This window comes from Bicyclus anynana, chromosome 16, assembly GCF_947172395.1.
Source record: "Bicyclus anynana chromosome 16, ilBicAnyn1.1, whole genome shotgun sequence".
In the NCBI taxonomy this organism is placed as follows: domain Eukaryota; kingdom Metazoa; phylum Arthropoda; class Insecta; order Lepidoptera; family Nymphalidae; genus Bicyclus; species Bicyclus anynana.
The window spans coordinates 5,945,832-5,971,882 of NC_069098.1; the positions used below are offsets into that span (position 1 = coordinate 5,945,832).

The following is a 26,051-nucleotide window of genomic DNA, read 5'->3' on the forward strand; positions in this document are numbered from 1 at the left end:
AGAACAGCAGACAGTTCTACAAAAGGCGTATAATGGTAGGCGTCCACAGATCTGCAACGTACGTATCGGACGCATCGCATCCATCAAATCGATTGCAGTATTCTTTGTTAGAAAGTCATACAAGTGCGTACACTGATCGTACGGGTCGCACGAATTTATCACACTATCACTAATATTATAAAGGCGAAAGTTTGTGTGTGTGTATGCTTGTTACTCCTTTACGCTGCGGCTACTGAAGCGATTTAGTTGACATTTGGAATGAAAACAGATTTTACTCTGGATAAAGACATAGGTTATTTTTCATCCCGAAAAAATCCACGGTTCCCGCGGGATTTGTGAAAAACTGAAGTCCACGCCGACGAAATCGCGGGCGCCCTATCTATAAAATCCGTTTAATGCGATGCGTCCGATACGTACGATGTGGATGTGTGGACGCTTACCTATGAAGTCTATAAAATGTTCAAAACCCAATACGTTCGAGTAGTAAGCGGTAACACCTATTCCCCAATAGATCGAACTCGCCAAGATTACCGCAGCACACTTCAGAAACAAGATACTTCTTTCCTTTATTACAGAGCGTCGAAACTGTTGGAAACTTTCCAACAGTTTGCGTTGGCGATAGTTTTAATCGATAGCTTCACCAAAGGCAACAAACTTTATAGTGATTAACTATCAACAAGGTTTATATAAAAACAAGACTTATAACACTAAAGGAAGTTACTGCAGCTTAATTATTATCTTTTGTTTTATCAAATGAGACAATTAAAATTAAGCCTTATACATTTTATTATTTTACTACTTATTTATAGGTAAAGTTTGGGGTATCGTAGGGGTAATCTCTGTATTTACTAAACCAATTATAACTAGCAGGCGATCCATGGTTTCACGAGTGAAGGCGTGTTTGGATCCCTAGTAACTTTAATTTTAAGTTTTCGACTATTATTACCACCATTAGATTAAATTAAATTATGACTTTCCACAATCCTGAGAAACCTGACCTTTCAAAAGTGCTTGTAAACTAAGCTTAATTGAAATAAATGAATTTTGAATTTTTTGAATTGAAGATACAATAACAATACAAAATACATAAAAAAAAATACCGACCGAATTGAGAGCCTCCTCCTTTTTGAAGTCGGTTAAAAATACAGCCTATGACACTCACAAATATCGTGGCTTTCTATTAGTAAACGAATTTTCAAAACCAGTTTAGTGATCCAGACATACCCAACAACCTTACAAACTTAACCTCTTTATAATATTAGTATCCATAGATTAAATTATTACCTACATAATAATAGTGTTTTGTATTTTATAAACATTGTTAAAGTTAAAAAAATGTATTAAATTATCTATAGGTAGGTTATATTACAGAGGTAATCTTTATGGTATTGTAGGGGGTAATCTCTGGATCTACTGTACCGAATTTGAAAATTCTATTACCACTATAAAGGTACGTTATGTGTGTTGTGGGTATCATATTCTATATATTATCCCCATACTCTTACGCGAATGGGAACTACGCGACTAAAGGCCAGTCTCTTCATCGTAACAGTCAAAGTAACGTCATAAAGCAAAAGTGACGGTCTTACCTTATCAGCCGATAGACGTCCACTGCTGGACATAGGCCTCTTGCATGGACCTCCAAGCACAACGATCTCGAGCCGCCAGCATCCAGCGGCTCCCTGCAACCCGCTTGATATCCTTGGTCCACCTAGTGGGGGGTCGCCCAACACTGCGCTTTCCGGTGCGGGGTCGCCATTCCAGCACCTTGGGGCCCCAAAGTCCATCGGCACTTCGAACTATGTGGCCCGCCCATTGCCACTTGACGGCCTTAATCACGGTGACGGTCTTAATCACTGAAAAATAAAGTCTTCTTTACTACTTACTACTTTTACTGTTACTTTAGCTTTACATAAAGAAACTGGCTGTAAAACAGCAGGGGGTCAGCTGTTAAGAGATTAAATGATTAAGTTATAAGTTTTCTTAAACACGGCCAGTCTGAAGTATCGTAAACATAGGTAGGCATATATATATATATATTCATACTATAAAGTTATTACATACTATTAAGTTAGAGGAAAAGTATCAAGCGCGAACTTTGTAGAACAGCTGCTACGGACGGCGTTGTATCCATTTAGACGGTTCCCTTTCCCCTACTTGTGCTAAACGTGAGGTATTAGTTTCATACAAACGTTTGAGTTTGGTGACTGCCTTAATGGTCACCGACGCGTACAAAGTACGAACACAGACGACCTCTCTGGCGCAGTTGGTAATACTCTGGGTTTCTGCGACGAGGTCCTAGGTTCGATTTCCAGTTCAAATTGGCTCAAGTTTGGCTTGTGGTAGACATTGCCCGTGGTTACTACACTACCGTAAAAGATGCACTGTGAAATGATTCAGCGTTCCGGTACGATATCGTGTAGAAAATCAAAGGTACGGGTAATATTAACTTATACTACTACCGAGTAAGTTCGCTTGTATCTTGCTTGTATCTTATGGTAGGCGTCCACAGATCCGCATCGTATGTATCGGGCGCTTCGCATCAAACGGACCGTAGTATTCTTTGGATAGAAAATCATACATGTGTGTCCACAAATCCGCATCGTGCAGATTATAACTACCGTAAAATTAAAAACCCATTTGATGCGATGCGTCCGATACGTACGATACGGATCAGTGGGCGCCTGTCATTAGACTACATCGTCACTTAACATCAGTTGAAAGCGCAGTCAAGGGCTAACTTGTCATTGAATAAAATAAGTCATGCTGTATACGGTTAGCATAGGTCTCGTGGCGTGCACAAGGCATCATAACTAGGGTAGGCAGTAGGCACTATACGTACTCGTACAAATTATAGGTAAGCACATAGGTAGGTACCTAATGGAAATTGACTTCTCCAATACAGAAGTATCCTCAGGGTAGGCAGGGATTTTTTGTATATATGTATGATGTGCACGCCACTGGTCTGTTGAGTGATTATCTAGCGTTGCGGCTTATGATCATGAGGACGTAGGTTTGAGTGCTGAGTCGGGCTGTGAAATATTTTTGCTAGGTTTCTTTCTCTCATTCGTTAGAACATCCGTTAAAAGTTGGAGGTGCATACCCCGGATTCGAACCTACGCTTTCTGAATCGAAGGCGGAAGCCATATCCACTCAGTACATAATGGCCTACAAAAGTTGAAAAATGGTTTTTCTTCACTGATTGAGACACGTGATATTTAATTTCTTAAAATGCACATAACTGAAAAGTTGCAGATGCATACCCCTGACTCGAACCTACGCCTTCTGAATCGAAGGCAGAGGTCATATCCACTGGGCTATCACTTCTCTCTTCCTTTAAGTCTACAAGTAAAATATCTATTCCTACAATCGCTACAAATAAATCTAGCTAACTATCATTAGCGGATTTCCAACTAAATGAAAAAGAACTAGCCAGATTTTCTTGTAGTTCTCTTTCAATACCAGCTTTAGCTACGAAGATTAACACAATGCACTTAAGAAACAAGATATTTCTTTTCTTTGTTACGGAAGAAACGATTGGCTATTTTCCAATACTTTGCCACGACGATAGCTTCTAATCGGCAGCTTTCCAATCTCAGTAAGTGATTAACTACATTTAGGTAAAGTTAAACTTTGGTCGCTGACTATGGGCCTCATAAGAAGGCTCAAAATCACTCAGCGGGCGATGGAACGAGCTATGTTCGGAGTATATCTGCGTGATCAAATCAGAAATGAGGCGATCCGCAGAAGAACCAAAATCACCGACATAGCTCAACGAGTCGCGAAGCTGAAGTAGCAATGGGCAGGCCACATAGTTCGAAGAGCCGATGGACGTTGTAGTACCAAGGTGCTGGAATGGTGACCCCGCACTACAAAGCACAGTGTTGGTAGACCCCTCACCAGGTGGACTGACGACATCAAGCGAGTCGCAAAGATTCGCTGGATGTAGGCAGCTCAGTATCGTGATGTTTGTGAGGAAACCTGCATACTGCATATAATTTTATTAATTCTCTACGTGTGCGAAGTCTGCCAAGTCGCATTGGGCCAGCGTGGTGGACTATTGGCCTAACTCATCTCATTCTGAAAGGACACTCGTGCTCAGTAGTGAGCCAAATATGGGTTAATAATGATGATAGTTAAACCAAAGCATCCGTGGGTTCCCACAACTGGAAAATATTTGTGTGATGAGCATGGGTGTTTTCCAGTGTCTGTGTGTATTTATACATTATATAAGTATTTATAAGTAGTATATAAATGTATATGAATATTATAATATCAACTATCTTAGTACCCATAACACAAGCTACTCTGCTTACTTTGGGGCTAGATAGTGATGTGTATTGTTTAAGTATATTTATTTATTTAAAGCAACTGAATGAAAGAGAACACAAAAATTCACACTACTCACGCTAATATTTGTCGATAGTTTGTGTACGTGTGTGGAATGGATATAGATTTCCAGGACCAGATTAGCACATAGGCCCAGAAAAATCCATGTTTTCCGCGTGATTTGGACAAAATAATAATTTTACGCGAACTATGTGGGCATGCGCTAGTATGTATATATATTCAGGTGGTGAAAAAAATTAAAAAGTGGGTGACGTGTTTTTTTTTTCAACAACATGTATAAATCGGATTCCATTGCTTTCAAAAAGATATACCTACGTCAAGCAGATCTTTATTTTAATGTAAATATACACAAAGGTCCCTTTTGGTTATGAACATCCTGTGCCTAAGTTAGTTTCAACATTACTAAACCCACGGTTAAACAACCGCCGCTATTAACTAAGGAGTTTATTAACCCCACAGTGGACATAAGTCAAAGTTATCCGGTAGTCCGTAGATTACATTTGAACGAACTCAAAATAGTTTTCTCTACAAAACCCTAGTCGGGACGTGGGAATTGCTGCACCATCTGTGACTTTCCCCCCGTTGGAAGTTGCATCTGTAAAGGTTCAACCATTCGGAGATAAAACGATTAAGCAAATCTACAGCGAGTCCGTTTATTCGATTTAGGGTAAGAGTTTATTAACCAACATCAAAAAAAAATAGGAGGTTCTCAATGCAACGCGTATGTTTTTTTTTTCTTTAATGTTTGTTATCATAATTAACTTTGAAGGCGGCGCCATCACAGTGATATATTAACTAAAATGATTAAGTTTTAGGATTTATAGACATTTCTTTCCCGTTAATCTTTCAGAAACGGATTTCATTAATACGTCACTGGCTTGGAACCGCCTTCAAAATGATCAGTAGATAGCATTAAGTACAATGTTATTTTTCGCTTTTTAGTTTATTTTTGTGATTTTGAAGTCGGTTCAACTGTTAAAAAGATTTTATTGTGCGATTGTGAATGACTCCTAAAGTGTGAACTGCTGTAGAGCTATTTGACGCAAGGCTCGTCATGGAAAGTACTACTACTAGTTTTTACAAGCTTAATTAATAAATTTGTGGAAATGCGATTTAATAATATTATAGTTCTTAATGAATTTCTCAAGTACCATCATCAATATTAACCCATATTCGGCTCACTGCTGAGCTCGATATCTTTGAACATAAAATAGAATTAGAATGCATGTATTGTAAATTGTGATTATTTTAAATTACTAAACCGATTTTAGAAATTTCCTTATCACAAGAAAGCCACGTTATTTGTAAGTGTATAGGCCATATAATAGGTATTTTATCCCGGTATTCTCACGGGGACGGGTACTACACGGATGAAACTCTGGGGCATCGGCTAGTACTTATTATACTTAATTGGATAAGTATAATAGGCTGCTTATGAAAACAACTTGATATTGAAAATAATCGATATAACCGTGACCTGGATTAGGTTCTAATAATTTAATAGGCTTTGCGCCCTAGCTGACAAAACCTATCCTCAAACAAGCCTTAACTATACCTACTTAAGTCTTAGTAGATGTCTTTGTTAGTAGGCATTTTTATGTTAAAACAATTTACAAAGAACGCGTTTTAATATATAAAATACTAGCGAACCCGGTCAAGCTTCGCTTTGACATATGTGCACTTCCTCCCTATCCCTACCCTACCCTACCGCTACCCTATCCTTATCCTACCTGTACCCTACCCTGGCCTTATAGGGATAGGGCGGAATATCAAAAAAAAAAATGATTCACGGTTTTTTTTATAGTTACAAATAGTCTGCATACCAATTTTTAGCTTTCTACCTTGAAAATTGTGAAATGCTCCATACTAATTTCCACCCCCCATTTTAGGGAAGTAGGGAGTTAGAAAGGCACAAAAAGTAGCCTATGTCACTCTCCAATCTTTCAACTGTCTCCACTTAAAAAATCACGTTAATTCGTCGCTCCGTTTTGCTGTGAAATACAGAACAACAGACACACAAACTTTCACATTTATAATATTAGTATGGACTAACCTACGACCGACGGTTTCATCCGTGTAGTTCCCGTTTTCGTGGGACGTATTTCCATTCCCAGGTAAGAAATATAATATAGCGTATGACCCTTACATAACATGGCTCTCTATTTGTAGCCTCAGTTTATAGTGGTAAAAAAATCGGTATAAAAATTCTGAGATTACCCGTAAAATACCACAAACTTTACCTCTTTACAATATTGGTATAGATCTATTGAAATATTTTAAGAATGTACAAAGTCCCAAAGCGATTTGTTTTGTTTACAGAAAGCTTTAACTTCAAATAATAAATAACCTTTTTATCAGATATATTTGAACAAACATAACCACTCGTAATACAATCGATATACGTTCCTCCCTAGGGTACAAAATGAGTATCAACACAAAATGAGTTAATTTTTTTTCTTCTTTATTTAACGAGGGTTTGTTCAATATTGAATAATAATAACTTATTTACCTACAATTAATCGCTATCTTACTTAAACAACATTCTAGCCTCCTTAGATAAGGGTTGGGCTAGGACCCTGTTACATTCACCCACTTCTTGTAAATTAATATTAATACAATATCTCTCTCTTTCGTTCTGTGGCACTTTTAGATTTGTATAAAATCATCAAATAAACCTTTTTAGCAAACATAACCACATAATTGTAATGCAATCGATATTCGTTACTCCCTAGGGTACAAAATGAGTATTAACACAAAATGAGTCCATGACGGGGCGTCTCGGGAGAGCATCGGGCGTCACTCATCCGATACAATGTTCATTCGTTGCTTTTAATCTAAAAGCAATTTTGTGTTACCGCATACCTACCGGCCATAGGGAAATGTTCTCATTTATATTCCATCAATCATTTGCTGTAGGTTACTTGATTTCATTAAGTGAAACGGTCGCTAAATTGATTTTGGTATTCGTGATACCTACATTTAAGTTGCCCTTATCATTATTTTTACTTACCTTACCATTATTATTATTTTTATTTTTATTAGTTTATTTATTTATTTATTTTATACACATAGTTACTAGCAGACGTCCGCGACTTCGTCCGCGTGGAGATCAATGTAAACTTTCAACTCCTATTTCACACTTTTAGGTGTTTAATTTTAAATTTTTATAAATCACATTATATTTCGAATTTTTCAAAATTTAAAACTGTAACTCTAAAAACGAAGGATTTTCCATACAATTTTCAACCCTTATTTCACCCCCTTCTTATTTTATTTTCGCAATAAAAAGTATCCTACAACCTTTTCCGTATTATGGCCTTAAATCATGCTAAGTTTCATTTGAATTCATTCAGTAGTTTCAGCGTGATGCCCGGCCAAGAAAATCACGGACAGACAGACAAACAGACGAAAAATAATATTTTTGGCTTCAGTATCAATTATAAACTTAATGCCCTTCAACAAAAATTTTCAAAATATCTTCAATGTACAGAATTTGACCTGTTACAGTTTTATTATAAGTGTAGATGGATTATAAAAATAGGTTTAAATATTATGTATATCTAATAGGAATGGTAAAATAACTTACAGGACAGACACAAGATTAATGATATTTTCACCAAAATTAAATATATATTCATCTTCTTATACGAGCTCTCATTCCGAGGTGAAATCCCTATTTGACTATTTACTTTATATTGTTTTCTACTAGCCTTTTCAATTGAAAAATATTATAGGAGCGTCATCGGGAAATTTAGACGGGTGTAGAAGCTTTGTCAGAATATCATTTAAATGCGGTAGATGTTCCAGTAAGGGTGCGTACCCATTATGTCAGAGCTGTAAAATTTACCATTGCACGACTGTCGTCTCTATCAGTTCGTGACGATATTTTATTGGTCAGTTTACCATCTTAGTTTATTGTAACGATCTTTCACACCTCCAGACATACGACGATATAGATAGATACAAGACACTTCAAATTCAAAATTCATTTATTTCAATTAGGCTTAGTTTACAAGCACTTCTGAAATGACGTCAGAATTATGTCATAATTTAATTTATTCTAATGGTGGTAGTAATAGTCAAAAACTTAAAAGTAAAGTAACGGAGGTTCCAAATGCGCCTTGGTCCGAGAAGAGCCCACAACAAACTTTAAATGTCGCCCCGGCATAATGAGAACGCCGCCCTTTCGAACGAATTGTAGTATTCTTTGTATGATATGACCTCTGCCTCCGATTTCGGAGGGTGTGGGTTCTAATCCGGTCCGGAGCATGCACCTCCAACTTTTCAGTTGTGTGCCTTTTAAGAAATTAAATATCACGTGTCTCAAACGGTGAAGGAAAACATCGTGAGGAAACCTGCATACCAGAGAACTTTCTAAATTCTCTGCGTGTGTGAAGTCTGCCAATCCGCATTGGGCCAGCGTGGTGGACTATTGGCCTAACCCCTCTCATTCTGAGAGGAGACTCGAGCTCAGCATTGAGCAGAATATAGGTTGATAACGATGACGTACGATGGGGATATGTGGACGCCTGCCGTAAAGCACCATACCCTTTTCAGTAGGTATAATCTCAGATACCAGTAAGATCAATATCTAACTTTTTATGAATAAAAAAACTGGCAAGCAAAAGCCATATCAAAATATTCATAGGAAATTATTCACTTCTATCCAACTGCAGCCTGAGGATTGAATATCGAAGTTATTTCAACGCTTGACGTCAATTTTGAATCGAGATGGAAAATATTGAAAAATTGTATCCGAGATACTTTTCCAGAAAATGTGTTTTGTAAATATTTAATTTCCGCTTATCTGTTTGGTAATAGATTTTCACTTTGGTACAGATTTAAAATTAGATTCATCCGATTGGAAGAGGAAATCCGGTTAGATATTTACTTGTTACGCTTTATATTTTAAGACTAGTGGATGTCCGTGACCTTGTCGGCGTGAAATTCACTTTTTCACAAATTTCACGGTAACTACATATTATTTTTCCGGGATAATAAGTAACCTATGCCAAGGCACGTTTAGAACTTTAATAACTTTAATCAAAAAGCCGTGATAGTCCAGTGTATATGACCTCTGCCTCCGATTCCAGAGGGTGTGGGTTTGAATCCGGTCCGGGGCATGCTGCACCTACAACTTTTCAGTTGTGTGTATTTTAAGAAATTAAATATTATGTGTCTCAAACGGCGAAGGAAAAACATCGTGAGGAAACCTGCATACCAGAGAATTTTCTTAATTCTGTGTGTGTGAAGTTTGCCAATACGCATTGGGCCAGCTTGTTCGACTACTGGCCTAACCCCTCTCATTCTGAGAGGAGACTCGAGCTCAGCAGTGAGCCGAATATGAGTTGATGATGATGATGATTAAGTAATTAATACTAAGTGAGAAGATGAGAGAGGTTAAGCCAATAGGCCACCACACTGGCCCAATGCGGATTGGCAGACTTCACACACGCAGAAAACTAAGAAAATTCTCTGTCATGCAGGCTTCCTCACAATGTTTTCCTTCACCGTTTGAGACACGTGATATTTAATTTCTTAAAATACACACAACTGCAAAGTTGGAGGTGCATGCCCCGGACCGGATTCGAACCCATACCCTCCGGAATCCGAGGCAGAGGTCATATCCACTGGGCTATCACGGCTCGGTACTTAGTACTTAGTGGGAAGTTAAAAATTGCAATCAAAGCCAATTGTGATAGAATAAAAAATGACCACCTCGACTTGAAAAGTCATTATTTAAATCTGGAATAATTACAGTATCTTTGTGTACAAGTGGAGAGTTAAAGTTTTGATAAATCTCCCACAGTGAGCGGGTACTTGTTCACATAAGTTTTATCGTTAATTTTGCTACGTAGCGAGTTTCCGCTGAAGTTTTTACATAAGTAATGCAATCACGGGGAAGTTTGCGACGCGCCGAGTGGTTTTCCTATTTCTCTTAATATAAAACGATGGACTACTTTTTCCTTTAGTGATTGATTTTTCGAGTTGTACGAAGGTTTTATATTGTTTCTTTCTAAGCAAGTTATGTGGAGTAATTGCTTCATAGGCTTTTTTGGTAAGCATGGCAGGAGGTTCTAGGTACAAGTCCTGAGACGAGACTTCTCCAAATAACTTATTGAAATAATTCATTGCAACTTCTTCTTGGAACTCATTGTGATTGTCTGAAAACCATAAAGTGAGCCCCCATTCGCACGAGAGTTTTTTTAACGGACAACGTTCAATTACAACTTTCGCATTCCCAAATATATGTTCACACGACAGCGTTTTTAAAATACGACGCTTTTTTTCCAGCAGTGTTGCATTTTCAATTTTGGGCGTTGGTAATAGACCTTCATTTAACTTCATACTATACGTACATACATTATATATAGTCATATATTTGAACGCTTTTTAACGTCCGTTAAAAGAACTCGTGCGAATGGGGGCTAACTTCTGTAGCAGCTCGTAAGTAAGCCTAGATGAAGTTTAAGCGGCCGATCTAACTTCACCTGTAACATCTCTAAAGTTTCGTCCCACGGACGGCATTGGTTATTTATTAATCGGAGCCTAGTTTGATAGGATTACCTACCTAGTTTGATAGTCTGTTTAAGCTGTATTTGTCTAAGCTCCAAAATTTTCTGCTGTATGAGAAATACTACTGGACGCCCGCGACTTCGTCCGCGTGAAAACTTTCGCATTTATAATATTAGTAGGAAATATTCGACGTTCCAAATCACTAAGCATATTCAAAAAAAGCTTTGAAATCGCATTATTTGACTCATTAAACCAACTGTTTTTGTTTATAATCACTGCGAGTTGACATAAAACATTATGTATTAGTTTGTTTTACCCGGCTTCAAAAAAAAACGAAGAGCTTTTCAATTCAACCCGCTTTTTTTTGTTAAAATTATTTGTATTTTTTGTGTGAGTCTTGTGAAATATATATATATACGAGTAATCGTATTTAATTAAAATTGGACTTTATATCACCTCTCACGTTAATATATTTGGTTCATCATTCCCAAAACGATAGGTAGGTAAACACAAAATATACTTGTGGTTATTTGTAGATATGTTAGGTCGTCGCTTACGGCGTTTACCCACAATTAGAGGGCAAAACGTGGTTTGAGCAGCCCTTGTGTGGAAAATTGTTTTCCTGCCTAAAGGCTTGGCCATATTATCTACTTTTCCGACCCATTTGCGTTGTCGGCGCAATTGGACTTAAGCTGATTAAACCGAGTGGGCACTTTTTGTCGAGTGTTGTTTTGATGTTATTAATAATGAAATGACGAGTAAACGATTATAATAATGTGACTTAGAGCGCGAAGCACACTTAATTCGCTATTTACGAAAAAAATTTTAATAGTAAAAATAAGCTCCGATATTGTATTGAAATCACGATGTTCATGTATCTATAATTTTCTGACAATTATGCTAATTTCACAATTATAAGTTTGGTTGTGTTTAATCAAGACAAATACATACAAACAATTACCCTAAGATTTCATAATTCAAACAAATGATTAAGCAACGTTGCAGTTTTTCCAGCACCCTTTCCTAAAACGTTCCTACCCTGTTATTAATGCTTTTCTTTTCAGTAAACAGGAGCGAACAGATTTATTTAAGTGGAGGGGGCACCATAGCTTGTTCATTGCCCTCCATAACAAGATACTAAAAAGATTCCCCAAAGGGTGTATACTTTCTAAAAAATATCATCACATTAACTGAACAAAGCATTTCATTGTATAAAAGAAAAAAACAATCATTGTATGGTTATAAAATCCTTACCTACCCTCATATCATGAAGTTTCAATCGTGTACTTAAACTTATATGACACAAATTATTATTTACGGGTTTACTAAAAACTTCAACAAAAGCACCTTATTGTTGACACAGTATTTTTTTAAATATAATTACATTATTGTAGTCAAACGTGGGTTCGTTTACAAACCAAAATGATTTCAAAGTGGTTCAAGTGATTAATAATTTGTTTTTTAAAAGTTTAAAAATCTATTACGAGTACTATAATAAGTAGTTGACATTTATTTGTTAAGAGCCGTGATAGTACAGTGGATATGACCTCTGCCTCCGATTCCGGAGGGTGTGGGTTCGAATCCGGTCCGGGGCATGCACCTCTAACTTTTCAGTTGTGTGCATTTTAAGAAATTAAATATCACGTGTCTTAATCGGTGAAGGAAAACATCGTGAGGAAACCTGCATACCAGAGAATTATCTTAATTCTCTGCGTGTGTGAAGTCTGCCAATCCGCATTTGAATTATAATTAAGATAGTGTAATTTTATATTATGAATATAAACTTATAAGGTAATCAACACTGGCTCCATTAGATGGCGGTAGCTCATTCGAGCGTATTGAAGCATAAAATACGTAGACTTATCTATAGATACTCTTATAAAATAATATAAGTCTGTACTATACACGTGGCAAACGTGATTAAAAGTACGCTTGTTTAAAAACTCTATAGTAAAAAACAGATAAAGTTTGTGATGTTGTAGGGGTTTGATTGAACCGATTTTAAGAATTCCTTTACCACTAGAGAGCAACGTTATTAGCGAGTGTCATAGGCTATATTTTATGCTCGAGTTGTAACAGGAATGGGAACTACGCAGGTAGAACCGGGACTTCGGCTAGTTAAATAAAATGTTTAAAAATACACAATAGAGTTAAAAAAAATTAAACAACAAAATCATCATTAGTCTATTTTATAGGGCCCAATATGGCCAGGTCCTCAAAAACGGAGAGGGAAAATACCACCACACTGCCCCAATGAGAGTTGAAGGGCTGAGTGAGATAATTTTTGACTCTTTGACAATCATTACGAAGCTTTGCAAGATACATACAGCTGTCGAATTTCGCTGAAATTTTCTTGGCCTCCGTGGCGCAGTGGTATACGCGGTGGATTTACAAAACGGAGGTCCTGGGTTCGATCCCCGGCTGGGCCAATTGAGATTTTCTTAATTGGTCCAGGTCTGGCTGGTGGTAGACTTCGGTCGTGGCTAGTTACTGACAAAAACGTACCGCCAAGCGATTAGGCGTTCCGGTACGATGTCAAGTAGAAACCAAAAGGGGTGTAGATTTTCATCCTCCTCCTAACAAGTTAGCCCGCTTCCATCTTAGACTGCATCATCACTTACCATAAGGTAAGATTGTAGTCAAGGACTAACTTGTAAATAATAAAAAAAACAAAAAAAAACTGAGAAGTAATAAAATCTCTAAATTTCCGAACTCTGGACCTCGTGATCCGAAGCCACACAGGCTAATCACTGGACCAATGAGTCACATGGAATAATGTCCTGTGAGATAGTCAAGCTGGTTCTTTTTTATTTTTTACGAGTTAGCCCTTGACTACACCTTATGGTAAGTGATTAATTCGGTTTCTAAAAGACATCGTACCTGAACGCTAAACCATTTAATGGCTACCTGCAATCCGCTTGATGTCTTCAGTCCACCTTGTGGGGGTTGACCGAAACTTTCTAGTGTGGGGTCGCCATTCCAGCACCTTGGGATCCCTACGTCCATCGGCTCTACGAAGTATATGCCCTGCCTATTGCCACTTCAGCTTCGCGATCGTAAACTGAACAGTAACAGTAACTGAACATATAAGAGTATTATATACTCCTAGTATGCATATACAGTTATGATGACGCTTCACCCTTCTTGCTTATCGGTCAGTCAATTAGAATGATAGAAGCGCTTATTAATTCAATCAATTCACTTCAAAACGACAAATCAATAACATGTGTTAACTGCCTCGGTTGTTGAGTGATTAGACGATGTAGTAATGGAACGAAGTTTATTCTTATCTGGGGCCTGACTTTGGATACTGGGCTCTTTTTTGACGAGAAATTGTAAATCTCAGACTAATTACATAAAGACTAGTATCGCTTCCAAATTGACAAACAAAATTGTCTCTAATTTTGTGAGGAAAACGAGCTTAGATTAGGTCTAAACTAAACTAGAAGTTGTTGACAGTTTTTTACACCGTTCATTTACATAAAAAAGTATTTTTACGGAGCTATTTAACCGACTAACACGAGAACTACGAAATACTACAGCAAACATCGATCCTACAGAGTCAGTATTTATAATCACATTAGATCGTTAATCATATACTTTGACAGAAAAGTAACCTCCAGCGAGGCAGGTCCTTATGTAATTAGTAGTAGAGTTGTAAATAACAGTGGCGAAGGATTGAATTTAAATGAAGGTAAGCCGTCCCATAGGAAAGGAAATTCTTACAGCGTGATACTAACTCCGGTTTCTCATTATCACGATCGTTATCACCAGAAATTACCACTTTAAGCCAAGTGACCACTGAAGTAGTGATTAAGTCAAAGCTATGAAGGAAAAAATGGGCAAGGTGATAATGATGACGATTAATGAAACTTAGGGTTCCAGGGGTCAAAAAGAAATAATCGAACCCTTACACTTTGTTATTCGCCTGTCTTCCAAGACCCTTTTTTTAATTATTTTAGGTATAGTAATGGAGTTTGTCTAATCATTATTAATTTTATTTATTGACTTATTCTTCTACTAGCGGGCGCCCGCGACCTCGTCCGCGTGGAAAGCGGTGTAATCTTTGAACCCCTATTTTATCATTGGGAGTAGAATTGATCAAAATCCTTTCTTAGCGGTTGTCTACGTCATAACATCTACCTGCATGCCGAATTTCAACCCGATCCATCCAGTGGTTTTGGCTGTGCGTTGATAGATCACTATGTCACTGAGTCACCTTTAAGTTTTTACTCTGAGATATTTAGATACTAAGTATACAAGAATAAATCAATAAATAATATTAGGTATGTACGAGTAAGTATTACTCTTCAAAGGAAAAGTCCTTTTCCGGAGTTAACTTAGCAAAAGAATATCGTAGCGTTCCTTTTGTATGTGTAATACGACGCACTTCCATTGTTACAAATCTATTTTCAGATGGAATTTTAACTCATAGAGCCCCATAAAGTAAGTGTTTCGGAACCTTTTGCCATTAAAAATGACATTCCATTCTGCGGCACAAGACCACTGAAGCGGCTCTAAAAATAAGCGTGATGTTTACTATAATACGTACCCTGGCTTAGACCAAGAGCTGGTCGATAATTATTAGGAACCATCAGATAAAAATTCAAAGCATAACGGTTGTTGAGACTTTTAAGGTTGAACGATATATGTAATAGATTTCTTCAACTGAATAGTAGAAAATCAGTTATGGAAATGAAGGTATAGAATAAATTCCAGTGTCGGCCGACCCCCTGCTAGATGGATTGACGACATTGTGTGTCGCTGAGACAAACGATGTCGTGATAAAAGTGTCGGAAGCGGCTCGGGATCGTCTGGTTTAGAAGTTCTTTCAAATAGGCCTGTGTCCAGCAGAATACAGCAGATGATGGCGATCTATTTGTTGATGATGAAGTTAAAACAAGAACTTCGTTGATCAAAGTAACGATTTTTTTAAAAATTGGTAGTAACAAACACAGTCATTTATTAAATTACTTAGTTATTAGATGTGTACCTACATATATTTAGAAAGTGTAACCACCAAATTAATTACAAACTTATTCACCAACCAAGCTCACGTCACAGTACCTCATTAAAATAAACCACCAGCTCCGCCACTATAATGTGTCCCGTTTCTGAACGCAACGTTGAAGCAATAGTCAAACGTCAGTCGGTTAATGCCTAGTAGCCCGCATACATGGAGACAACCGCACTAATCAATTAGAGCGCGTTTCGGAACGCATATTCTAAATTTAAAATTTTCAAACGCGGGAAACTTTATGTCGTGTTTTGTTTTCGCTGCTATTATTTTTAACACTCGTCCTCAATATTTAATAGGTCAATAATTTATTTTTGTTATGGAGAAATTAGTTTTTGTTGCGTTAATTTGTGTTATTTTATCAGGTGAGTTTTCATATTTCCGTTTCTTTTTAATTACATTTTCAACTCTATTCTTTCCTGTGGGGGAAAATGCAAAGGTATTGCAACGTGCAGCCATTCTTTTTAATCATCCACGTTATTCTGTATTTAAAAATTTTGAAAAGAGTATCGAATCTGCGTTTGACGTTCCGTTTTTTAAAACACTTGTTTTGTTTACAATATGTTTTCGTCGGTGCTAATTGGTTTTCAGTTTTCGCGTAGTGGAATTCCGTTTTAATTTAAAAGTGTTCTTTGTCCGCAGGCATATTAATTTATTTTTATTAATTGAATTTTTTATTTATATTCTGTTTTAAAGTGTAATAATAATTACATGATCCACGTAATAACTTAGTTACTTAGTACTTACGTAGGTACTTATATGTGGATTTTATTTTGCCTATGGAATTTGTTAAACTATACAATATAAAAATCAATAAGTAGTTGTTAGTAGGTAGGTATTAAGTACCTACGTGAGGCTGAACTCAAGAACAGCATTTGCATAATTTATTATAAACGTATTTTAAAAGCCCACAAGAGGCCCTTCGTAATAGCTCAGTGAATATGTCCTCTGCCTTCGATTCGGAGGGCGTAAGTTCGAATCCAGTCCGAGACACGCACCTTTAACTTTTCAGTTATGTGCATCTTAAAAAATTAAATATCGCGTGTTTCAAACGGTGAAGGAAAAACATCGTTTAGAAAACCTGTAAACCTAAGAATTTCCTTAATTCTCTACGGGTGTGAAATCTGCCAATCGGCATTTGGCCAGCGTCATGGACTAAGGCTTAACTCCTCTCATTTTGAAACGAGGCTCGTGCCCAACAGTGAGCCGAATATGGGTTGTTACTGATGATAATGTATTCAAAAAGAGCAACTATTGAGTTCTTCATCTGCTTTACTCAGCAGATTCTGCTGTCCGAGTGGTAGTCACTAGACAAACAAACAGACAAACCTGGGCCTGTAGCTATGTGGCACGTCGATTCTCTTTCTACAAACACTTTCGCTTAGAAAACTAACAAAATGTATGGGAAAATCAGATCCAATCGACAACTTCACCACGTGACCTGTCAATAATGAATGTTATTCCCGAGTATTCCTTTTAATTTTTGAAGCGTTAACGTTTGTAGAAAGAGAATCGACGTGCCATATCAGACAGACCCTATCGTGTTTGTAAATATGCGAGATTCGCGATTTTCGCGATTTTTCATTTCGCGATTTGCGATATGAATGAAAAAAGATTGTAAGTACGATTAACATGGACTGTTTTTCGGAGATATTCATGGTTCCTGTGGGGTTTGTTCAAATTTTATGAATTTTTAATACTTTTACACACACAAACTATATGGAAGGATTTAGATTGTATGCTGGATACATAGGCTTCTTTTTATTGTGGAAAAGTCTATGGTCCCTACAGGATTTATGTATGATGGCATTTTTGATTTTTGTTTTGTTGTTTTGAGATTTTTGTTGCTCTATCAAGCAAAAACTACTAAATGTGTTTGGCTGAAATTTAAAATATAGATAGATTATACCCTGGATAACAAACAGATTACTTTTTATCTTGATTAAAAAAAACATGGTTATCATATTACTACTTTTAATTCCGGAAAATTCATGGTATCCGTGGGATTATTGAAAAACTGTAATTCTCGCGAACGAAGTCGCGGGCATCAGCTAGTGTGAAATATTTTGCCAGAGATGGTAGATAGTTATGTAAATAACTTCTCCAACGATTTATCGAATACGCTATAACGTTATCAACCCATATTCGGCTCACTGCTGAGTTCGAGTCTCCTCTCAGAATGAGAGGGATTAGGCCAATAGTCCACCACGCTGGCCGAATACGAATTGGCAGACTTCACACACGCAGAGAATTAAGAAAATTCTCTGGTATGCAGGTTTCCTCACGATGTTTTTCCTTCATCGCTACCGACTACATATGTCGTAAATACGCTATATTTACCGACAATCTAGACAGCAATGTCAATAGGCAACCGAAGATCAACTCTCAAGGCCATTATACCTCCGCCATACAATACTTCTATTTCCTGAATACACACATACATACTCATAATACAGTGTGGTGTTATTAAAAAGAGTAACGCAATACACATCAATTTAATGCGTTCGGCCACAAGCTAGTTGAGCTTGTTAAAGCAAATGGTACCAATTCCTGAAATTATGTGCGCGGTATTGGTGTCATGATGGTGGTGGCACTAATGAATGTACCTACTTGGGATGAATATTTGGGTTGGTAAAGTTTACAGGACAATACTCATTTCTACCAATACTATATAGAGTATTTGAAGTTATAGAAGGTAATCTATCGATATACAAATATTACTCTCTGTTATTTTTTAACGTTGGGTAATATGACGGGATGTTATGATAAAGGACATAGATTAGGTAATTTCTAATTAAAATTTAATAACGAAAATAATACATAGAGGAAATATTACATTTCTACCGATACTACATAGAGTTTTTGAAGTTATAGAAGGTAATGGATATACTGAAAATTACTCTCTGTTATTTTTTAACGTTGGGTATTAAGACGGGATGTTATGATAAAGGACATAGGTTAGGTAATTTCTAATTAAAATTTAATAACAAAAATAATACTTAGAGGAAGTAAATAGTGGCAATAAATAAGGAGGAAGTAAATATGGCAGTATATAGTACCCATTGAATTACTATGTTAGCCTGTGATAATCAGACTTTCGTGATTTTATAATCATGATCTGATAAAGTTTCAACTTTTTTTAATGGGTCTTGCCATGACTACTATTAGTGTAGTTAATAATAGTTTGATTTTTTTTTTTTATTCTTTACAAGTTAGCCCTTGACTACAATCTCACCTGATGGTAAGTGATGATGCAGTCTAAGATGGAATGGATGATCAGATTTTTTTTCAGGCAACCTATTCGCAATATATTTTTTAACTTAAGTACTAAATTATTAACTACTAGCGGACGCTTGTGACTTCGCTCGTGTAAAATTTTGTTTGTACAAATGTGTCAGGAACCATAGAACTACTCCAAGGCACAGAAAACATGTTAAGTACTAGTAGAAAACATATTAAGTAATTCAGATCTAAGCAATATTTAATAAACTAGCGAACGCACGTGACTTCATCCGCGTGGAATTCAGTTTTTCCCTAATCCCGCGGGAACCGTGGATTTTTCAGAGATGAAAAGTAGGATATGTGTTAATCTAGAGTAAAATCTATTTCCATTCCAAATTTCAGCCAAATCACTTCAGTAGCCGCAGCGTAAAGGAGAAACAAACATACAAACTTACACACACGCACTTACACGCAAACTTTCGCCTTTATAATATTAGTGTGATTAGAATTCGGTTTTTCTTAGCATTTCATAGTACACCAACTGTAATTAAAATTCATTATACGAGTATGTCTGTACGACAATTTTCAAGGATAATTTATTTTGAATCTGGTCTACGCTTCGAATGTGTGTCATTGCCAGATTGTAGATTTACTAATATAATGGTTTGAAATCTAGTAGACTGTGACGCGGGAGGAATAAAAAATAACTACTAACTACCGCAATACTGAATAGGAATCATGATACAATATACTTACTTTGAAGAGTTACTCAGCTAGTAGACCAGGCGCTGTTTAGTATTGAGTGTGCATAATTAGAGCACCGCATTCTCTTTACACTTTTGAACTTAGAAAAGCATGCAGATGCATTCTGGATGTTTCCAGGAGGTTTGTTGGTCCATCATTTTGTTATACCTACCTCCTTTGATGTCGAGGATATGGACTGAACAAATGCTTTGTATCAATTTTATTGCTTGTTTTATTAAGAATATCCAATTTTTTTTCACGAGATTAATAGCCAATTTATTAAAAAAAAACGAAGAAAACAAGAAAAACACTTAACACTAACATTATGAAGACGAAAAATTATGTGTGTAAATGTGTTTGTTACTCATATTAGGCTATGACTGAACCGATTTCGTAGAAAAAAAATGGACATAAAAGACGCTGTTCTGGTTAATCTGTAACAAAAAATATGGTTGTCTGGGGATTTTCAAATTTTCAAGTTATCGTATCGTAGATATCTGTGCATTACCTTATTTTTATTATACCACCTTAGTTTTGGATGAAAATTTCCTTAATTTTCTAGTTTATCCCTTTCCTTTCCTTCCTTATTCCTTCATTTTCTAGTTTATCCCCTTTTCCTCCATTTAGTAGTAAAAATAATGTTCTAGGAACTAATTATCGAGAAAAAAAGAAGTCTCGATATCGATTTTAAATTAATATTGGCTTTTTAAAAATGTTGAACTCAAGGTACTTACTTTTTTCCTCGGGTTAAGAGCATAAAAATATATAATTTAAAAATAAAAGTAAGTAATTGAAATCGACGCGTTAATCACGTGGCATTGTAAATTGGAATCTGGAAGCCATTTCAATTGAAGCCCGCTGATGAATTAATAATATTACTTGCAATGGCTGCTCTTATATTGATTCAGATTGGTAGGTTATTCACATGCAATATGCAACTCCATATCCGTAATGAATTATCCGCCAAGATCTTTCAGACTACGATAAAAAAAAAGTTTATTTCGGTAACCTTAATCGGTAACAAATAATTACAGAATCTTCTTTTAAGAGATTAAAACTCCCGTGACAGAAGGTGATAATAAATTAATCACTATTTAATATTTTGAATTTTTTTTGTTCTTTACAAGTTAGCCCTTGACAACAATCTCACCTTATGGTAAGTGATGATGCAATCTAAGATGGAAGCGGGCTAACTTGTTAGGAGGAGGATGAAATCCACACCCTTTTGGTTTCTACACGACGTTGTACCGTAATGCTAAATCGCTTGGCGGTACGTCTTTGTCGGCCAAAAGCCTCCCACCAACCAGACCTGGACCAATTAAGAAAACCTCAATCGGTCCAGCCGGGGATCGAACCCAGGACCTCGGTCTTGAAAGTCCACTGCGCATACCACTGCGCCACGTAGGCCGTCAAATCTCCTCCTCCTCAATCTCCTATCAATGTTTATTTTTTTATTGAGAAATAACACAATGGGAATATTAAGCTAACTTATACTATTTATACAAATCATGCCCACGTGAATAATGGTGGCAAGAATATTAACTTTAACTTGGCTGCATTTCTGCGTTAGACAGCCAGGCTGATCATTTGTCTGAAAAATGAGCCAGCCCTTCTGTTATTTTAAAACCATTACAGACAAACTTTAACTATAAAAAACCCAAACTTTGAAGATCGAATTATCTTAGAAGATATAGTAGTCGGATTCAGACCCGATAGGTTTTGGGTTCGATGTACTATTGTCGTCTCTACACCTTGTAGAGATAACAGAATATGCTATTTCATATCCCGACCCAGAACTTGATTACTCGAACCCAGGCCTCGTTTCGTGATACTTTTTTAAAGTTAAACAACGTAGTTAAAACTGAAGGTCTGTAGCGCGACTTAACAAATAAGCTTAGCATTTTAACTGTATTTGACATTTTTTAACCATTCGGTCCTTGACATTGGTGAAATAATACATTTCAGCCCATCACCAAGCTATCAGGACGTGACAAATAATCTATACTAATAAATCTGTAGAGAGGTCAATTCTGTACATGAACTATATTTCCAAAATAATTATCAGGGGGTGATTAGCGATCGATACTGATGCCCAAAATTCAATTAGTAAAATTTTTGCCTGTCTGTCTTTCTGTGTGTCTTTCTGTATGTTCATTATAGAAACAAAAACTACTCAACGGATTTTAACGAAACTTGGTACTATTCTTCATACTCCTGGGCAGGATAAAGTATACTTTTCATCACGCTACAATGAATAGGAGCAGAGCAGTGAAGGGAAATGTTGGGAAAACGGAAGAACTTACTCCATGTTTACGGCGATAATACTGCAAGGGCTAGATTAAAGAGGTCTAAGGGCGGACAAGGTCGCGGGCGGCTGCTAGTTATTTAATAAGAATTAGTATATGAAATACCTTGCAATATGAGTGTTTCATTGTTAACAAACATTTCCAACGTTTACTTTATCTATATCGCATATATCGAGTTGTTATATAGCTAGTTATTACTCCAACGGTCGAGGGAATCTCGATACAGTCGACCATGGATATAAATTATTGTAATTTGAGATCAATTTATATTGTTGTATAGCGCTTGACTGCTCTTCTTTATACCTACAGTCTGTATTTACGGCGAATAATTTCCGATCATTGTTACAAGTCAAATTATTGTCATAACATCTACCTGTAGTGTACCTATTCTATCTGAGGCTCGTGGCGAATATATTGGAAGGGCAAAACCTAAAGCAAACTTTTTTAACGTTTGTTAATATCTGAGCTAACAATTAACTTCTAGGGCAGGGATCCTTTCGGACCCTGGGCCAATGGCATTTTGCCCAACCTTTTTTTTTTTATTCTTTACAAGTTAGCCCATGACTACAATCTCACCTGATGGTAAGTGATGATGCAGTCTAAGATGGAAGCGGGCTAACTTGTTAGGAGGAGGATGAAAATCCACACCCCTTTCGGTTTCTACACGGCATCGTACCGGAACGCTAAATCGCTTGGCGGTACGTCTTTGCCGGTAGGGTGGTAACTAGCCACGGCCGAAGCCTCCCACCAGCCAGACCTGGACCGATGAAGAAAATCTCAATCTGCCCAGCCGGGGATCGAACCCAGGCCCTCCGCCATGTAAATCCACCGCGCATACCACTGCGCCACGGAGGCCGTCAAACCTGCCGCCCTGTTTGCTAGATTGCTCATAAGTACGATGTAATTTTTTGCATTGACTGAAGCACATTATTGTGTTATGATCTCCTTTGATATTTTTTAGTTTTTACTTACATGAAACTTACTATATTATATAGTGCCCGCCACGAGATATTGCGTTTGTGAAGTTAGCAACAAATGACTGCGCAATGAATCAATAACGGTACAATCGACGCGACCGCTTATCTATACTCATACCGCAGCTAACTTCACTAACATAAAGATCCGTGGCGAGCACTATTTATACCTAAGTTGTCGTATTGACACTCATTAATCATCATTAGCATCTAATACACTTTTTTACACAAACTAAAAAAAGTATATATCCAAGTACCACTGTAAGACCGCCAACTCGCATAAATGTAGTGTGGTGGGTTTAAGTTCCAAACCTCTCGCTTATGTGAAAAATAAGTCACTTGCCTGTAGTGATTCATTTAAACTGATTGATAGTGTTTCCTGCAGTGGACGTCCATCAGCTGACACGATGGTGATGTGTAGGTATATTCAAAAGCGTTAGCTTTTAGGGTTGTCTGTTCTGTGGTATATTCTTTGACTGTTCCACTTGTACAGTGTTTGTTTGTCAAATACCAGCGATATTATACAATGTCTAAAATCATGGCGAGCAATTTAACCCCGATATTATATCCCTTAATTACGGCCGTATTAGGTTATCTTTCCACCAAGATTTTACGAGCTACCGCTAAACGGTTTAATATAGTGAAGCCATGTTATTTAACGACTACGCGATTAGCCAGATGCGATTTTTTTATTTTCACTATGTTCAATATATTAAATTAACCCTTAGAGCAGTGAGAGCAGTTCAATAGTTTCAAACAGTAATTTTCCGAATTTATTACAAGAGGAGCACTAATTTATTATCTCCCCATTCAGTTTTCGACACTTTTATTCAATGTACAGATGTAGTTTTTCGTTATTTATTTATTATTCTACAAAAAACTTATTTAAAATAAGCCTAACCATAGTGCAATACAAACCACAGTTAGTTTTACTGTGCACTGGTTATTATTACATAATACAATATTTAAGAAAAAAATTAATTAATAAACAAAAAGAGAAGAAAAACAAATGAACAATCATTAGCGGGTAGTTAATAAATATCATAATTATAGTGTGAGTAAATTGTCGCAATAATATTTATTTCTATTCAGTGCATGAATTTATTTTTACCGGTGATTGTTTCGCGGAGCAAACCTTTTTTAATTTTGAAATTTTACTGTGATGATAACTCGCATATAGACACGTAATGCAAGTTTGGAAGGAGATAAATTAAAAAAGCATACACATTAAAGTTACTTTCCCTGCAAAAAAAATAACGGAAACCCAATCAAATAAAATATAATTTCTAAAATCAACGATTTAATAATAGAGATATGTCACTAACGCCTCAAAAGTGAGGCGCATAAATGTGGCTAATTGTCTTAATTTCATTGAGTCGCATAGTAAACAACGAAAGTTATTTAAACAAATAATACCTAAATATTGTATACAGTGTTGAGTTGTGTGTTCAGTAAGTGTAAAAACTATATATTTGACAGAAGGGTCTGCTGTAAGGCCGACCAATCAGGGGCAAGTTCGGACAGTTGACATTTTAAGATTGCAATCTAACTGTTTCACTTCGATATACGAAAAAATAACACGTTAAATTGTAATCAGTATGTACAGTTCACAATACATCGACAGATTACAATATCGCGAGTGAGATTATAAACTGACGTATTTTACAATTTAACGATGACATATATACATAAATATATAGTGTAAGTATACACAAAATTGTGCGAGTGTGTACTCAATGGAGTCGATAAATTCGGATCACTCTTTGCGGTGATTTTGTAGGCATGTAACATGTCTATAGTATAAAAAGTCGTTGACATTTTATAGTAAAGAACAATACAGAACCTCTTCTTTCGAAATCGGTTATATAAAATATTAGTGGAACGACAGACTAAAGTAGGAGGTAGGTGGGCGGAGGGTTCGAGCGGTTATTAGGCAATGTCTGCATCCATTGTTGGTTTTAGTCAACACACAGCGCTATTAATTAGGTGTACACTCCGCTTGTTTTGTGAACATTCAATTCAGTGTCTGCAGTGACGCGTTTGCTATTCCTGTTCCATTTAGATGGACGCCGATTAGCTTTATACTGTCATATTTTTATAGAGCATTGTCATATTTTCATTATGATACTGGCTGACCTGGTGAACTTTGTACCACCAAAAATTCCTATACAAATATACTCATAGGCACAATTATCCGCCCACTTTAATATGACGCGAGTATATTAAAGTGGGCGGATAATTGCGCCTCTGAGTATATGTATAGCATTGTATGAGTAGTAGTAATTAGGTAAACCCTATAGGATTGGGAACTCTACGTTTACTTACAGAGACTTAACTTATATCGATGAATAAACATTATTTACAGATAAAAAATAATAATAAAAGCCTTAATTCTCTGACCTTTATACATTTAGACTATAACTATAAAAAACATTATAAAAGCTTAACTTAAATTATTAGTCCTTTGTCTTTTAAATAGCTGAGATATTCTATGTAAAAACTAAATGACTTAACTTACATTTAAATACCCATTAGGTTACTTATTATACGAGTGCGTGTTGCCAGTGTTGACTTACGGATCCGAGACCTTAGACCTAGACCTTAGACCAGTTGCTAACTGAGGCCTTCATAAAAAGGCCCAAAGTCCCTCAGCGGGTGATGGAGCGAGCTATGCTTGTTGTTTCTCTGCGTCATCGAATCGGAAATTAGGAGATCCGCAGAAGAACTAAAGTCACTGACATAGCTCAGCGAGTCGCGAAGCTGAAGTGGCAATGAGCAGGCCACACAGTTCAAAGAGCCGATGGACGTTGGGGTCCCAAGGTGCGACCCTGCATGTCGGTCACAAAACAAAGCAAAGCGTAGTTGTCGGTCTACCCTCACTAGGTGGACTGAGAATATCAAGCGGGGAGTGAACTTCTGGAT

General features: G+C 36.7%; 1 protein-coding gene across 4 annotated transcripts in view; it reads left to right on the forward strand.

Annotated features, from left to right (window-relative positions):
* Window positions 1–16,027: 16,027 nt before the first annotated feature.
* The window catches only part of LOC112043699 (fasciclin-2), a 33,344-nt gene continuing 23,320 nt past the window's right edge, over window positions 16,028–26,051 (forward strand). For all 4 annotated transcript variants that reach the window (XM_024079336.2, XM_024079257.2, XM_024079503.2 and 1 more), the window contains exon 1: window positions 16,028–16,248. In XM_024079336.2, the coding sequence (XP_023935104.2) occupies window positions 16,203–16,248 (46 nt within the window). In that variant the 5' untranslated portion in view covers window positions 16,028–16,202. The remainder of the gene's footprint in view (window positions 16,249–26,051) is intronic.